At 40.7% G+C, this 17,933-nt stretch overlaps 1 protein-coding gene across 3 annotated transcripts in view; it reads left to right on the top strand.

Annotated features, from left to right (window-relative positions):
* AOAH (acyloxyacyl hydrolase) overlaps positions 1 to 17,933 on the top strand; it is a 180,006-nt gene that overhangs the window by 36,161 nt on the left and 125,912 nt on the right. For all 3 annotated transcript variants that reach the window (XM_027574367.2, XM_027574370.2, XM_027574368.2), the window contains exon 4: positions 6,473 to 6,572. In XM_027574367.2, coding sequence (XP_027430168.1) covers positions 6,473 to 6,572 — 100 coding nt within the window. The remainder of the gene's footprint in view (positions 1 to 6,472; positions 6,573 to 17,933) is intronic.

Genomic DNA, 17,933 nt, shown 5'->3' with positions numbered 1-17,933 from the left:
GTAACTACATAAAATAATTAGAATTTTACTATATTTATTATATATATTTCTTTAAAACTTATTTATTTCTTTAGCTTATGAAGAGAGTATGCCATTGTATACAATCTTTCGGGACCTACCACTTAGATTTATATGTCTAAGTTTCATCCATAACATAACATAGCGTCATTGCTGTAGTTCATTTCCTCTGACTATATAGAATGTTGTGTCTCTACAGGAGTCTATTCCTTCATTCTCCATTGATGGGTTTTTGGGTTGTTTACTGGTTTTCTTTCTTGTGAATGGTGTTATGATGAATATTCTTATGTGGTTCCTCTTTTATATGCCATTAGCCTCAAAGCAGAGAGGCTCAGAGGCATCATTCCCCACAACTAGGTAGCCTGGAGTTGCAGACTTTTAAAGACAAGAGGAACTTAAAATCATATGGTCCACAGTGGTAATCAGTGCTAAGTTGTGCTGTATACCTGCCTCCATCAATATATACCTCACTCTATTATGGTAAATGATTTCTAATGAGCCCCGGACTGTGAGTGTTTGGAAGGCAGGGATGTTTCCTTTTTAACTCCTACTTCTATTACTGTTCCTCCCTCCTAACTGGATTCTAGGTTTGCAGGTTTGCCCACTGGCCTGGAAGTCAACAATCCACATTCTAGCTGGCCAAATATCTTTTAAATGCCAAACTAATATGGCACAAACATAAAATTCTTCAGTCTTCACACCTTTTGCAGGATTCCTTAGTGATATACACAGGGCTATTTATAAATCAGTCCCTGAGGACATTTTCAGATTCATCCCTCCACACCAAACCACTTGTAATTCCCCACACATACCAAGAGGTTTTGGCCTCAGGACATTTGCATAAGATGTTCCCCCTGCTTGGTGCCTCGGAAACCTCTACCCCCAGACAAATTCTACTTCTTTAGACCTCAGTTCCAGGGTCTTTTCCTCTGGAAGCTTTCCTGACCCTCTGCAGGCTAAGACAGACAACATTTCCCCTGCTGTCACCAACACACACACACACACACACACACACACACACACACACTCACTCTCACACTCCTGGGACCCCGTGCAAACCCCTAGCACAACACTTACCACATCTATGTGTGATTTCATTCTCCATGGACTTTTCTGAGTTGCTAACTAGATTGAAAGTCTTCTGAGAACCAGGACTGCATTTTATTCATCTCTGCATCTCTAGGTACTTAGCAAAATACTGAATATGTGGAAGGAAGGGAGGGAGGGAGGGTGGGTAGGTGGAGGAGAAAGAGAGGGCTTTGTATCTTCAGGGCTTGGTGCTATATTTGAGTCTTCAATATATATTGAAGGCTTCCATAATGCTTGTTGAATTAATTATTTTAAAAGAACAAAAGTATCACTACAGATGAGCTATGACTAGACTGCTCCAAAGAAACTGCTTGAACATATTAAAACAGAAAAAGAAAAACTTTTTAGCCTATCCATTGAATCTGCTTATATACCTAGTATGAGGTATATAAGTGCTCTGGGGGAAATGTCAGCTTGACCAGAGAGGTTCTGCGGGGCCTGGATCAGGGAACCAGAGAGGTAGGTGGAAAAAAGTCACAGAAGCTAAAGAGGGCAGTGCATGCAGATACCCAAAAGGGGGAGCCAGAGATTAGCTACCACGTGTGCTAGGAGTAAAAGGGCTGTGGCCTAGGTTGGTTGAGAAACCCATTGTTCTTCCGTAGCTGGCTGGAGAGTGGCAAGTGCAAGAGACATATAAGCACAAGGATCAGAGAAGACAGACAGACACTATACTACGTACTGCAGGTGTGAACTGTACAAGGGACAGTCCCCATCTCAAACGACAACAAATGAACACAAGGTGTTATAGAAGAATCGTCCCAGCAAACCACCAAAAGAGGGCTACTCCCTGAGTAGGTGGCAGGGAGGGGAGGACATTTTTTCCTTTAAGATGACTTAAAGTCCTAAGACAACAAATTCTCATTAGTATTGGGTGGGCCATTTGAAGAAAGACATATGTAGTAAATCATCCCTCTTCATGGTTCTGTCCACCATTAGTTTGATTTGTGAGTAATTTTCCAGTACCCATATTAGTTGTTTGCTGATAGACATTTCTCCTCTTATAGTGTGCTCCTTACAACTTGTTTTAATCAATCACATACAGTTTTGGGTTGATATAGGTGCTGAAAATGACAAACGTATGATTTAGTTTTACCTGCATTTCAGGCTTCCAGTATTAAATGTGTTTCCTAACCCAGAGGGCATCCCTCCTCATTATTTCATACCAGTCAATTCTCAATGATTCATGGACTAGTTATTCTGCAATTACATTTCCCGCCCATTGGCAAGCCACAGGATATTTTTGGGAAGTGGAACACCTGAGCACTCAGGCATTCCCCCAAGAACCTGGGTCATGCAGGGAGGGGATAATTCTCGGAGCAACCAATCCTAGGCAGTGACCACATCCTAGGTCCTCCTCTACCTGGTTTTGACCTCCATCATGCCATTTGTTGCCATAGCAAGCCTGATCCTTGTCTTCTGTACATCTCACCTTGCTTCCTGGGATTTATTCATGCTTTCCTCCAAATCATAAACTCTTGTATTCCAAACCTAGGAGCTCTCAGAGATCAGGAGAGGCCTAAGCTACTAACATTTTTTAGAAGAAAACGTGTAACGGGGTTTATAACATAGTACGCCTTAAATGTAATTAATGTATTTTTTAGACACCAAAAACACAAAGCAATATCTGTGCCAGTCACAAGATAATTACAGCAGTCTCCCCTTATCCAGAGGGGATACATTCCAAGGCCCCCAGTGGATGCCTGAAATCAGATAGTACTGAACTACATATACTATTTTTTCCTATACATACATACTTGTGATAAAGTTTAATTTATAAATTAGGCATAGGAAATGATTAACAACCATAATAAAATAGAACAATTATAACAACACACTGTAATATAAGTTATGTAAATGTGATCTCTCTGTCTCTCTCTCTCTGAAAATATTTATTGCACTGTACTCACCCTTCTTGCTGTGATGATGTGAGATAATAAAATGCCTGCGTGATAAGATGAAGGGGGATGGATGACAAGGCGTTGTGATGCAGCGTTAGGCTACCTTTTTTTTTTTCATTATGTTCAGTTAGCCAACATATCGTACATCCTAAGTTTTTGTTGTAGTGTTCAACGATTCATTAGCTGCGTATAACACCCAGTGCTCATCCCAACACGTGCCCTCCTTAACACCCATCACCTGGTTACCCCATCCCCCCACCCCCTCTCTTCTGTAAGCCTCAGTTTGTCTCCTGGAGTCCCGGGTCTCTCATGGTTTGTCTCCCTCTCTGATTTCTTCCCAGTTTTCCCTCCCTTCTCCTGTGGTCCTCTGCTCTATTCCTTATGTTCCACATAGGAGTAAAACCATATGATAGTTGTCTTTCTCTGCTTGACTTATTTCACTTAGCATAATCTCCTCCAGTCCCATCCATGTTGAAGCAAATGGCGGGTGTTCATTCTTTCTGATGGCTGAGTCATATGCCATTGTAGATATGGACCACATCTTCTTTATCCATTTGTCTGTTGAAGGGCATCTTGGCTCTTTCCACAGTTTGACTATTGTGGACTTTGCTGCTATGAACATTGGGGTGTATGTGCTACTCTTGACCTTCAGACGATATGTTAGAAGGAGAATCATCTGGTTCCAGACCACAGTTGACCACCAGTCACTTAAACTATGGAAAGCAAAACCACAGATAAGAGGGGGACTAGTGTACAAGATTTAGAGAAATGAATAAATTCATAGTGTGCTATGGGTGTGGCCCAGAAATTGGATAAAAGTATTAAGTTGCATGAGGAAGATCTTCTTTCAGTGTTGTGAGTATATCTCTGTGACTGTATATTAATATATAAACTTTCTTTGAAAGTGATGTCAAGGTCTAAATTTGAGAGCTTTCATGTGTGGAAGGCCCTGTCCTCACTCCCTGCCATAGGCTGTTACTCTGTCTATTAACCTGTCTGTTAACCCTGACCTTGCTCCCTTCTTTTGATTTATGGTGATGATCATCATCATTGACTTCATTCTACTATGATCCTAATTAAACTTGTTAATTAGCTCTGCCAAACGTGTTAACGCCTCCTCCCCCACCACCCCTGGTCCCCCACCACATGCCTCATTCCTACACACCTCTATACCAGTAAGGGTAGTAAAAAGAAGTGAATTAAAATGTGACTATTTTGGGGCACCTGAGTGGCTCAGTCGTTAAGCGTCTGCCTTCGGCTCAGGTCATGATCCCAGGGTCCTGGGATCGAGCCCCGCATCGGGCTCCCTGCTCGGCGGGAAGCCTGCTTCTCCCTCTCCCACTCCCCCTGCTTGTGTTCTTGCTCTCGCTCGCTCTCTCTCTCTCTCAAATAAATAAAATGTGACTATTTTGGTCTTTTTGCTGCTATAGGAAAATAATATTGGGTGGGAATGGTTATTATGAATTTGGAGATTTCCTAAGGATTTCACATTTTATGCATCACCTGAGCTTTCTGCCCCATGGCTGGTAAAGAGCACATATGCTACTTTGCCACTACTTTGCATCTTGTACATTCTAGTGGTCTTACACTTGTCTGGATTTATGAGGCTCAGCATTTTCTATTCTTGTCCAAAGGACTGTTTCTCACTTTCAGTCTTCTGATGATGAATCTCTGATCTTAGAGGACTCTGGGAAGAACACCACATACCTAATTTTCCTCTCCTCTTCCTCAGTGTAGAGACCATCAGCCTCACTCTCTGACTGTGGGGACCCCATTTCCACTCCTGTAATCCAGTTCACTTACTTGAAATTGTGCTCTATTTGCAGAGAAAATGAATAGGTCTTGGAAATCATATGATTAGTTGGTGCTCCTGGATTACCACAGATGGGATTATTGGCTGGAGGTTAAAAAAAAAAAAAAATTAAGCAGGGCCCTATTCATCACTCTCCTGAGCCCACAAAATATTAGACCCCCATAAAGACAGCAGTCATCAGTTAAATAAATGAACCATTAAGTTGAGGACAGATGTGTGAAAGCAGCCACCCTCTCCTGATTTACTGACCCTTCGTAGACATTAGTTTGCTAATGGACTTTATCTGCTATATACAGCTTGACCCGCAACTTAGAAGATAAAAGACCTCCTTTTATACTTTAAGTTACCTTCCCCTCCACCTCTCATGAAGGAGCCCTGGGGCCAAGCAGATAACTCTCTTTCTCCCTCTTAACTTAGATGCTCACAAAAGCTTAAGAAGCCATCTTGCCAGGCCTCAGACAGAGATGGAAACGGGACTTGGAAGCCCCCAGGAACACAGGGGCACATTCTCCCCAGGCTTCCTCACTGCACAAACTGGGTTCTGACCCCTGAACCCCATCCTACAGATTAGTTTTCCAAATGCTCAGTCCACATGGCAGAAAATGACATTATAGTCCCAAGTCACTATAGCTCCTATTATTCTGGGAACAGCCCAGAATGAAGTTGAAATCTTTAGTACTAATTCTAAATTTCCATAAGAGAGAATCTGACTGATCCTACCTGTCCAATGTCGTCCAGTGAGGTCCAATCAACGGGCCAAGACATAGGGAGTACAAACACAGTTGCCGGGAACCTGCCCCTATGGGTGAAGGGAGACTGTTAAATGGTCATGTGAGTTGGGAAGAAACCCCAAAAAGTATCTTCTAAAATCTAGATCTGTTTTTCTGAGATTAGTCTCTAGATATTACCAACCTATGTTTATAGATTCTTTTTGTTGTTGTTTTGGTTTGATCTGGGTTGGGTTTGAATCAGTGATTTCCTTGGAAAAGTTACTAAAAATCCATACTCTATTTGTTCCTTCATTTGAAGCAGCACATTTTTCTCATTCTTCTTGGTAAGAAGAGTTTGGGGAGTGTCAGGTAGAAAATGAATATGGAAGGTTTGTTTTAGCCCCTTCAAACTAGATTAAACCAAAACATTTGAAGAACACTTTCCTTATACCATCCTGGGGCAGGGGGAGTCAACTATATTGTATTTTCTTCCAGAAGAAATATGTTTATTGTAAAGGAAAAGAAAGGATTTGGATTATGCCTTAAAAATAATTTTAGGTGTTTAAGGCTTTATCACACATGATTTTTTTTGCTATAAGGCCTAGCAAACTTTAAAATATTGTTTCCATCAAATTATACCCCTCTCCATTTTTCCTTTCCCAGTTGTATTTGTGGCTTCTTCTGAAAAGAATCACAGTGCCCATGTGAGAGGCTGACCACAGCTCAGTGCTGTCTGTGCCCCCTTCCCACCCCCAGGACCTTATTCTAAACAGAGGAGAGAACAACGCGGCAGGAGATCGTTATGATCTGGCAGCTACATGGGGCTGGACTCAAACACCAAGCTAGAATCCATTCTGGGGATTTACCTTCCTTTGAAATAAGTTCTATTTCCTAAATGCCCAAGAGATCTTAAATAGCCTTTGTTCTGTCCCATTTCCCTCCAGGCTTAGCACAGATATGAACGCTGATGTGGTGTGTCATACCCTGGAGTTTTGTAAGCAGGACCCTGGCCAACCATTGTGTCATCTCTACCCGCTTCCCAAGGTGAGTGGGTTTTCACTTTGAATGTCAGATTATGGTGACATGCAAGCCCTTTGGAAACGTTGTAAAGGGAGGTTCAGCTTCACTGGCTCAGGGGTTTGGGAACAGAGAGAGGCAAGATGACATTTTCAATTACATCATGTGAAATAATGTTGCCCTAGACCACTCCCCCCCGCCCATGCTGCCAAAGAATGTCTTTGCTATTTAACTATCATAGACTATAATCTAGGGCTGGGCTGGCAGTAGGTGGGAAATCTAACCAGCCAAGAAGGTAAGATATTAAATTTCTCTCTACCATTTAAAAATCAAGCAGGTCACTTTTGTAGAAAGATAAACTCATCCAATTTGCCCAGGACTTTCCTGGGATAAGCCCTGAAAGTCCCACATCCTGGGAAAACCTGAGCAGTTGGTCATCCTAGTCTGAGCTTTATTGTACTCTCCCCAAAACGGGTATAACAAAATGCCTAAAGTACCTCCTTCCTAGGTTTGTTGTGGGAAGTAAGTTAGTTAATACACCCAAAATGCTCAGCACTATACCTGCTACATAAAAACGTGTTAGTAGAAGTGGTAGCTAATATCATTATTATGCAGATGGCTCTTCAGAACACCCTACATGCATTATGTCATGTTGGACAATTTTCAAATGGAAGGCAGCAGACATGGCTGCAAATGTTGACAAAATTCTCAGCTCACATTCTGAGTGAAAGTATAATATTAAATCTGGTTAGGCCTCAAAATATTGATTTTTCCAGAAGCTTCCTATAAATAATTAATTAATTAAAATAAAATTCTATGCTTCCTATTCCAGAATTGTAGTTTTTCTGTGTACGACACAATAGGTTTCTGTTTTATATGTAAACTTCCTTTTTATTCTCATTGCATTAAAGTCAGTTTAACACTTTGTGGCCTAACCGATGAACATGATGCTGCTGACTGACAGCATTAAATATCATAAGCCTGTCCCCTTGAGAAGGAAAAGAGGGGTGCGAATGAATGCCTGGAGTATAAGCGCATGTCATGCTTCCTAGGTCCTTGACCACATGCCAATTACATTTCCCCGAATTCTACCTGAGAAGCTTTGAAATCCACTAGTTTCTAGAAGGGATAGGCACTTTTAATTAAAATATTTTTTCATGTGTTCAAATAGCATGTGAATATGGTACCATAATATTCGCTATTTGATAATGCACAGAGGAAACTTGTCTCTGTGTACAAAGCTGTGTGATACGGGTTTTTTGTTGTTTCCTTTCCTTAAATAACATCATGCTATATAGACATCACAACCACAGTAACAAATAGTTACAAAATGTTCAACTTTAAACTGTGCCATGTAAAATGACCTTCTTTATTTTCGTACCCCATGGAGTTTATACCCAGAATACCATTTCCTTGTCTTCCCATCACAACACCCTTTGCAATTCCTAACTCGGGAGTGTTTCGGCCATCCTAGCTGGCTGGGAGGGAGTGGCAGGATTTCACCCTAGAAATGGCTCAGCTTGCACCCCAGCAGGGCTCAGCTTGACGTTCCCCCAGTCGCTGTTCTAGACTTTCACCCTGCTCCTCAAACCCCATCACCGGTATCCATCCCTACAAGTGCCCCAGAGAAGAGGGGCAGTTGGTGCAAACATGGACAGCTTCACTCTCTTCGGCCTTCAAGATTTCTTTAATAGCAACAACTGATACTTCCTGAGGACTCACTATCCTACATGGTGCCATGCTTACCCTTCATCTTATTTAGTCCCCCAGACAACTCCAGGATGGAGGCACCATTGTTTATAATGACCCCTTTTTTTAATGTTGCAGAAACTGGGGTAAAGAGGTTATATAACTTGCTGAAGGTCGCTCCCTTAGGAAAGACCAGAACTGGGATTCATATCCCTAGCCTGCTGAGAGCGGATAGTTGATCTCTTATCCATTGTCAGTGTTTCTGAAAATCCTTCCTGGGGTGTCTCTTCACATCAGTCAGCTGAAATCCCACCACCACAAATAACCAGTGTCAAAATGTTGGATGTTTTCCTTTTTAATTCTTAACTTAATTATTATTATTATATCGATTTTTTTGAGAGTCATGATAGTGTATATGTAATTTTTTACTCTACTTTTCTCCCTTAGCATTACACTTTGAGCATGTATTTTTTAATTGTATATATCAGACCTTCTTTTCATTTCCATGGCACACAAATTACACCTACAAAGCAGGTGTGAGTTAGTCTGGAATTACCTACCTACTAAAGATGTAAATAATTTCCAGCCTGCTGCCAGATGTCTCCCTCATGACTGTCCCAGTCAATACCTACCCCCCCAGTGTAGCCACTGTTCTAAAATCTATCACCACAGGTTAGTTCATTCATATAAAGTTCTGTTCTTGAATGTCATATAGATGGAATCATACAGTATGGTCTTCTCCGTGTCTGATTTTTTTTTGCCTGTGAGGGTCATTGTGTTTTGCGTGTGTAATGGTCTCACTGCATGAAGGATTCCCACAGTCACCCTTCGATGTCACTCCTGCTCTAGCTTCCTAGTTAGTCCAATCAAATTCTGCTCTTGCCTGCTTTCCAAAAAATTCTCCACACCAGTGCCAGAAAGGCCTTTCTATGAGGTCAAGTCGATCTTGTCACTCCACCTCAGTGCCTTGCTGTGGAAATCACTTTCTCCCTCATTCTTCAACTGGGTGGACTTCCTGTTCTTCAGATCTCGGCTCACATGTTGCTTCTTCAGGGAGTCCATCCCTGACTAGTCCTACATACCCTTCTTGTCGAAGCTCTTGTAGGCCCCTCCACGGAACCTGCCTTGTTTTAATGAACAAGTGTTTAATGAACAATGAACATGATGCTGCTTCCTGGGATAAGCCCTGAAAGTCCCACATCCTGGAAAAACCTGAGCAGTTGGTCACCTGGGTGATTGCCTGTCTATCCATCTCTCCCACTAGGCTATCACCTCCAGGAGGACTCTGCCTTGGTCACCACTGTACACCCAGTGCCTAGGATGGTGCCTCACACATTAACAAAGAAGTATTCGTCAAATGAATAAACAAAGTGCCACTAGCTTTTCATTTGCATCACTGATGGAAATTCTGATTTCCCTTACTTCATGGACACATTAATTTTCCCAGGGCCTATCTCTGTGCCCAGCTTATGATTTCTATATTGCCTACCCAGTTAGGTATACATTTTCACTTAGCATTTCAGGATTCTCAAAAAGCCTTCCTGGACTTCCATGGTTATCCTTGTGTACCCCCGGCTGCAGCCAAAATGGAGCGATTGGCTCTCTCTTGAGCTCACCTTAACCTTCCCACCTCTGTACCCTTGTTCTCAATCATTCCTTCCACCCAGGATGTCCTGTCAATACCAGGCCCACCTTTCGAGCTCACATCTCTGTCACTTTCTCTGTAGAATAATTCTTAATCCTTTCCACAAAATATTAACTCTGCTCTCCACCAGCATCATAAATACCTTCTGAAGTACTATGATGTGCAAATGTTCTAAATGCTTCATGTACATGAATCATTTAATCTTACGAAATAGGTATTGTTGTTGTCCGCATGTTATAGATGAGGAAAGAATAGCACAGAGATATTAAAATATTAAGTTTACATACATTTTCTTATCAAGATGTAAGCTTATCAAGGCGGCAGGTCTGCATCTTGCCCATCTTTGTTGCCTCCATTGTGCCAGGCACGTGTTTGGTATCTGGGTAATATACCAGCGCTGCACTTGACATGTGTGATCTTTAACGGTGCTCCTAGGGGGTAGGGGTTATTTTACAGGTGAAGAAATTGAGCCTAGGAGAAGTTAAGAGATTACAAAGTTAATAAGTGACAACCAGAGGATTCAGCTCCAGGTCTGTTTGTCTTTATAGCCCAAGCTCTTCCCCACTGTGTTCTAGGCCTCACTGCTACTCCTGGGGTATAGTTACTTTTAATTGAACCACTGCTCCTGGGCCAGTAATTTCTCACAAGCAAGACTCCGCACCCTCAGTGTCCTGCTTTGCATGTGTTTCCAATTCTGGTAAAATACAAATAATGCCACACGAGCCATTGCCCCTGTGAAATGCATGCTGCAGGGTGGAGGGGAAAAGGGGGTCCTTCTGCTCCAGGGAGCTGGTGGTCAGAATCCAGCAGTGTAGAGCAATGGGATCTGACTTCAGTAGGAACAAAAGTACAAGTGGAACCACATTTAGGGACCTTAATAAACTGCCTGTCATCTATGGCACAGTTGACATTCCAAGCCCACTTTTTCCCATCCTTTAGCTATGGATCATATCGTTATCTACCGTGTGCTCAAAATGACAAACGTCATCCATAATTAACTGAAGCAAGAAACAATCTACAATGTTCAGCTGGCACCCAGAGAAGGGGGGTTGGGGGGGGGGGTTGGAAAGGAGGACAAGACAGGATAGGAAAGGAACAGAAAGAAGAAAATTGCAGACTGCGTTGTGAAGACCACCCAGATGGTTCTGTGTTACCTACTTTGAGGGGATTATTTATACCACTCTTACTCTCCTTTGCATACAAAATAAGGCAGTGCCTGCTGCTGGAACGTGCACGCACGTGTGTGTGCTTGCACGTGTGCATGCTTGCGTGTGTGCATAAGCAGGACCCTGACACTGAAAATTGAATGCAGTTCCTTCATGTGTACCTTGTCACGCTTGAGTCATGTCTTTATTAGATCAGTGTTAGAGTGCACCCATTGGGCCAGGAGCAGATCCTCCTCAGCTTTATGCTGCTCCCTCCAGGCATACCCTGTAACTTGGAACAGGTGCCCTTCCTAACCATCCTTGAGCTGCAGGGACATGCTACATTCACAAACATCTCAAAGGCATAGTCAAGACCTACTTCACACCATTTTGGTCCACATTAAAAGAGAATTATATTCGAGCATGTGCTCTAGTGGAGGTAGATTCTCCCTATTTCCCTGGGGCCTCCAACCCATTTAAAGGGCTGTGGGCAATGGGAGAAGGGAGTCAAGAATGAATTTGCTTTAAGATTCCATTCTACCAGTTGTGCTTGTTCAATGTAAACATGGCAGGTAGGAGAAGGGGCCTCAAGCAAAGGAAGAGAGGTAGCCAGATGCGAGCTCTATATGGGAAAAGAAACATAGATACGTTTATCCCTGGGTGAGGGAGAGTGGGAGGGAGGCTGGAAATGTAAACAAGGGGCAGATTGGAAGGGCTTCCAGTGTTTAAGAGTCATTCAAATACCGGAGTAAAAATTCAGCATATTTTGGTATTTATTTCACACAAGTTTTAAGTACTTGAAATCAGTAAAACAGATTATTTAATACATTTCAAATACAAAAATTCATAAACAAGTAAAATGCAAATATCCTGAAATATACATTAAATGTATTCTAATATAAAAATAAAATATTGCTTCAAAGAAGCAGTACATAAAATAAAAGTTTAATTGGGGTTATACATGAAATGCAATGATGATCTTTTTTAAGTCATCGTCGTCTATCATGAGGTCATCCTTTAGCTATGAAAAACTTCCCAGTCATTCCTCATTTGTCATCATCTTCCTATCTCATCTTACATAAATGGTGATTCTAATGCAGACACCATCTTAATACCAATTTTTTAAAAAATTATTTTAGAAAAATAATAAACTGCTGTGAGAGGGCCCATTGCCTTAGGAAAGCAATCCAGACTTTGAAATGGCTTTTCCTGAGTGAGTCTGATTGCTGCAGGAACCCGAAGCTCTCCAACACTGAGTGTGTGGGAGTCTATGCACACACAGGGAAATCATGCTTCCTTGGGACCCAAATTACCACAAGGCTAACATAAAAAAGCTTGGGAAGGAGTAAGTTTGTACTCTTTTTATGAGAAAATGTCACATGACAAATTCTTGTTCAACTGAGAGATAAATAAGCTGATCTCAGGAACTTACTTTCATTTTTTAAATATTAAGTGTAAAATAAAATATCTAGCATCTCTTTTAATTGAAGATCTCAGGTAGTAAGATTTAGGAAAAATTACAAATAGACAGGAATTGAACATTTTCTAAGATTCATGAATCACTACATTTCATTCTGTACAGTGCTTTCAGATGTGTGAGCTAATTTTCCCCAAAGTTTTTCAATGATTGTGTGTGTGTGTGTGTATGTGTGTGTGTGTATGTATGTATGTATGTATGTTTTTGGGTAAATTTCTCTACTCCATCTCTGTTTAATAAGACCCAAGTCTCTAGAGTCCGCCTTTGTCCTCTCAACATTGTAATTATGACTTGCCTTTTTTGTGTGTGGCATGTGCACAGAAAACAAAAATGAATTCAGCACTCTCAGTTAAACAGAATCTCTGTGTCAAACAAGGAAGAAGAAAAAATTACTTCCTCTGTCATCATCACTACATTGGAGTTTCCATGGCTACTGACATGGACAATTCTAGCAAAATAACAGCTAAAAACTAAACTAAACAGAAGCTTCTCTTCCTATTTGGTTGTCTCGTCAACCTCTCCAACTTGTATTTGCTCTTCCCCTGTTCTCCACCCTAACTCTGTAGAGTGTTTTCTCACACATCCAAGCTTAGGGGGAAACAAATCATTAAATAATAACCATTTTTGTGATCATCAGAATATTTCAGGTTAAGGAAATTTCCTTCTTGAATGATGGCTGATCTTCAACTGTGACTTGGCAAACTATTAAAAAATGAAATGTTACTTGTGAAGGGAACGTACATTCAAGGAAGAGTAACCTACAATTTTGGAGCATTTTTTTGTGTACTACCTCACTGCTCTGGAAGAGTTAATAAAATTTTCCCCTGTATAAACCCATGTCTGTACCTAGAAGGCAACCATATCTTTAGTAACTGGGACCAGAAATGGTACTAAGGTCAAAAGTGTCTTGGATGAAATTGATAGGCTTTTAAGGCCTAAAGAGTCATTCTTTTATTCTTGCCATAGACCTTTACTAAGCTCCTATTGTGTGACAGGCACACATTAAGGCTGAATGATAAAAGGCAATGACAAAAACAATTTGAATTGTTACACCTGTACCAAAAGCTGGCCTACGTACTTGTCATATAGCATTTAAAGTCCTTCCACACAATTGCAAGCTTATTCTGTTATCCTAATTTTACAGACGAGAAATCAAAATTCAAGCAAATTGCTGGTTGTGGATTTGTTTATTTGACAATGTTTGTAAAGTTCCTATTTAAACACCTCAGGAAATTTTGAACAATGAAATAAATGACAGGGGAATATAGCCTTCTAGATGTGGAAAAGTCAGCCAAAAAGGGAACAGAATATACTGCCTAAAAGCAAACCCAAGTGCATTGGAGATTCTTGTTTTTGATAAAAATAGCATTTCAAATCAGTGGTACAACACTGGCTTATTCAATAAATGGATGGAACTAAAGACTAGCCATTCGGAAATAAAATTTAAGCTAAATGTTTATTTCTTACAAAATAAAACCCAAATGAATTAAAGGTTGAATCGTTAAAAATGGAACCATAAAAGAAGAAAAATCTGAACAATTTTATTTGTAATTTGTGATACAGATGTCAGATGAATATGTCTGACTAATAAAAAACCCGCCAAACACAAAGTCAAAAAAAATAGTAAATGGGGAGAATGTTTTTGTAATATGCCACACAAAGAATTGTTTTTCCATAATTCAAAGAGCTTTTATAAGATCAAAAAGAAGAAAAAAATGAGCAAAGGCCACGAACAATTAGTTTGTAGAAAAGGAAGATCAAAGGACCAAAAATGTAGGGGGAAATACCAATCTTCTTCTCATAACTAAAAGAGTGAAAATTAAATGAGATTCCAACTATTTCTTATGTATTTTGCTTCCATAAAACTCTTTGAAGATCATTAGACAAGAAATTATCGCAGAAACAGAAAGGCTTTAAATATCAGAGACCACTAAATTCAATTGCTCCCTGAAGACTTGAAGCCTTAAAACACTAACAGAACTGAGGAAAGCATTAACCCCTGTGCTTGGATATACAGTCTACTGTTCAATCTTTTCTCTGGGCATTTCAAGGTATCTCGACAGAGATACCATGTTGTATTTTGGTGTAAGCCCATATTTGGAATCTTGGAGAATTTATCTACTTAGACTTGCTTAAACACTAATTTGGAGGTCAGTTAACTCATAGAGATCTTTGAAATCTTCAAAATAGAGCAGTAATAATGCAAATTTAAGTTACCGTTTCCGCTAAGTAGAAGAAATCAAATGATTCAAAGAAAGATACTTATATGGTATTCAAGATTTGAAAATGTTTCTTGCCTACTTTAGAAAAGTTTTAAAAAATAACTCTTTCTTGATAATATGCTTCTTTCTTCCCTTAGCTCAAGAAAAGCTAATGACTCTAGTGAATTCGAACTGTTCAAAAAGATACTTCAAATTTTGAAGTTTTTTTTAAAGATTTCATTTATATATTTGACAGAGAGGGAGAGAGCGCACAAGCAGGGGGAGAGGCAGGCAGAGGGAGAAGCAGGCTCCCTACTGAGCAAGGAGCCTGATGCGGGACTTGATCCGAGGACCCTGGGATCATGACCTGAGCTGAAGGCAGATGCTTGACCGACTGAGCCACCCAGGCATCCCCTGAAGTTTTAATCAGTGGTCTCCCAATATCCACTCTTGGCCCTTGTTTTCACCTAAAATAGTCACCCACATCAGAACTCAGTTCTGAAGTCATTTCCTCTAAGAAGCTTTTCCTGACACCCCAACTTCCTGGCCTTTCATCATACCCCCTCCTTCCAGAATGTATTACAATTGTAATTAACAATTGTACAATAAGCTAAATAATTATACAATTATTATTTAACATCTGTTCCTTCTGTTAAGGTATAAACTCCACGAGAACAGATAACCCAGCTATTTTATCCCCCAAGCACATGCTGTTATGTGTGATTTCCCCAGAGCCCAGCACAATTCGCTGCACTTATTAATCAGTTAAGTATTTGTTGAATGAATAGTGGACCCAAAGAGGTCCACATCCTAATCTCCAGAACCTGTGAATGTTACCTTACATGGAAAAGGGACTTTGCAGGTGTGATTAAGTTAAAGATCTAGATGGGGAAACTATCCTGGATCATCTGGATGAGCCTGACATAATCAAAAGCATCCTTATAAGAGAGAGGCAGGAGGATCGGAATGTGAGAAGAAGATATGGCAACAGAGACAGAGTGATGAGGCCAACAGCCAAGAAGTGGGTGCGGCCACAAAACACCGAAGAGGCAAAAAATGGATTCCCCCTGGAAACTACAACTGTTAGCCCAACTGACACCTGGTTTTTGCCTCCTAAGACTCATTTTAGACTTCGGACCTCCTCCAAAACTGTGACATAATAAATTTGTGTTGTTTGAAGCCACTATGTTTGTGGTAATTTATTACGGCCACAATAGGAAACTAACACAGATTAATTGTGAAACACTGGACAAGACTGATCTGACAACCTGAATGCAAACAAGATATAATAATAAAACAACAAATAGAATATTATGTTGCAAAACAGTTGGCCTAAAACAACCCAATGACTGACCGAACCACAGTCACCATCTAACTAACCCAGTTATTTGCCAGAAATCATGTGTTTAAAGAGTAGGACAATCTCTGGTAATAAGACTAGCCCATAGAGTCTGGCCCTGGAGAACTTCTACAGGTGCACAGACTCTAGGGAAGAAACAGTCAAAATGTAACAACAGTGTTGGTTGTGAAGCCTTGGACAATTTTAGCAGCCCTGGCCCTTGGACTTTTCATCTCTAAAGTGGAATTAAGAACTGTTAATTCCTCCCCTGTTGTCGGTATAAGGTGAAGAGATACAGCATATACAATGCCTGGTACAGACCTGGATGCATCAAAGAACCTCTGTATGTGTACAGTGATGGTGGTGGGGGCAATGGTGGTAAAGTCGATGGATAACATCAGACAAAAGAGCGGAAGGGGAATAGTGCTGTTTAAAACAATGCTTTTTAAAAAGGTGCTGTTTGGGGAAAAGGATTAGGGTAGTATGAATAAATACATTAATGATACTAATAGCTCTACAATGCAGAATTAGCCCAAGAGAAAGAAAGAAAAAAATTTAGCTAATGGTAAAATACGTTTGAAGAAGAGAGATTCAGTGATAAAAGGGAATGCATTTAAAGATAGTGGCTTTTTTCTTTCATATTTCTTTCCCTCCCTCCCTCCCTCCCTCCCTCCCTCCCTCCCTCCCTTCCTTCCTTCTTTCTTGTCCCTGGAAGAAGAAAGTGGCATAAACTGACTTCATTTTTTTCCACACAGCTAAGATTCATAAACGCCCTTTAGAGCTGGGTATTGTTGGAACATGAAAATCAAATTGGGCTTTGGTACGTCTCATCGTACATATCGGAAAATCACCACTGTAGGATACAGTGGAATATAGATTCAATAACCGATGAGCAGATCCCACCCAAAGGCCAGGTATGCCAGGATTTGATAAAACCTTACAAGCAGAGGAGCTTCCCACCTTTGTCTTTCTACTTAATAGAAGTCATCTCAAAGCACTTTTCCCCCTTTCTCTTGGATCTTGTAGTCTGTCTTACACTGGAGTTATTATGCGCTTATTGCCTCCAGTGGGCAGTCAAGTCCTTGGAGATAGTTTCTCTCAAATCTTGCTCCATTTATGAATAAACTTATACCATTAAATTTGGGGGTGTGGAAAAAACCTGCCCTAATAAACTTCGAGGAAGGATCCAAGTAGATCAGTGATCTTCCCCCACTCTCAACCCCCTCCACCCGCGTACGTGCCTGCTCTTCGACAATAAAAAACACGCATCTAAAATCATCATTTCACTTCCCAAGGGGCTTTCTCCTTTGTGGGTACCTGTCACTGCTGTCGGGAGTGTGAAGTGAACAAAAGGCACTTTCTGTAATTTTTAAATCTACCTGCTGCTATAATTGATAGCAGAGAACGCAATCGCTAAAAATTGTTCACCGTAGAGACTCATGCCTAAAAATAGTATTTCTCTTTACTTCTTTCACTCTTGAGTGTATCAGGATTTAATTATTTAACATCACAAAACCTGAGAAGGCCCAATTAATGAATGTCTTGTCCAATTCACCAATACTCCTAAAATGTCGGGAGAAATGATATCGAGTTCTGGAGCATTCCCTGTACACTATATTATTTACATGCTTCCTCACCGTAGACAATATAGTACACTGTGCTTTGGCTGAAAGATTTGAATGTTTGGGAAATGCTTTTCTAAATAATGCTTCTTACCACAAAGTGGCTGGAAGCCTTGAATATACTAATGTGTGTTATGGCTCTCTCAGAGGAGCGTTTAGTTCACAGATTTCCCAAACTTTTTCAACTTAAAACAACAACAGTTTTCTAGCACGCCTATTAACCTCTCCCAGAGGGGGATTAAAAGCACAGGTTTTGTGCCCAAAGGGTGT

This window comes from Zalophus californianus, chromosome 12 (assembly GCF_009762305.2).
Source record: "Zalophus californianus isolate mZalCal1 chromosome 12, mZalCal1.pri.v2, whole genome shotgun sequence".
NCBI classification, from domain to species: Eukaryota; Metazoa; Chordata; class Mammalia; order Carnivora; family Otariidae; genus Zalophus; species Zalophus californianus.
The sequence above is the reverse complement of the archived record's forward strand: the minus strand, read 5'-3'. Positions and strand labels throughout refer to the sequence as shown.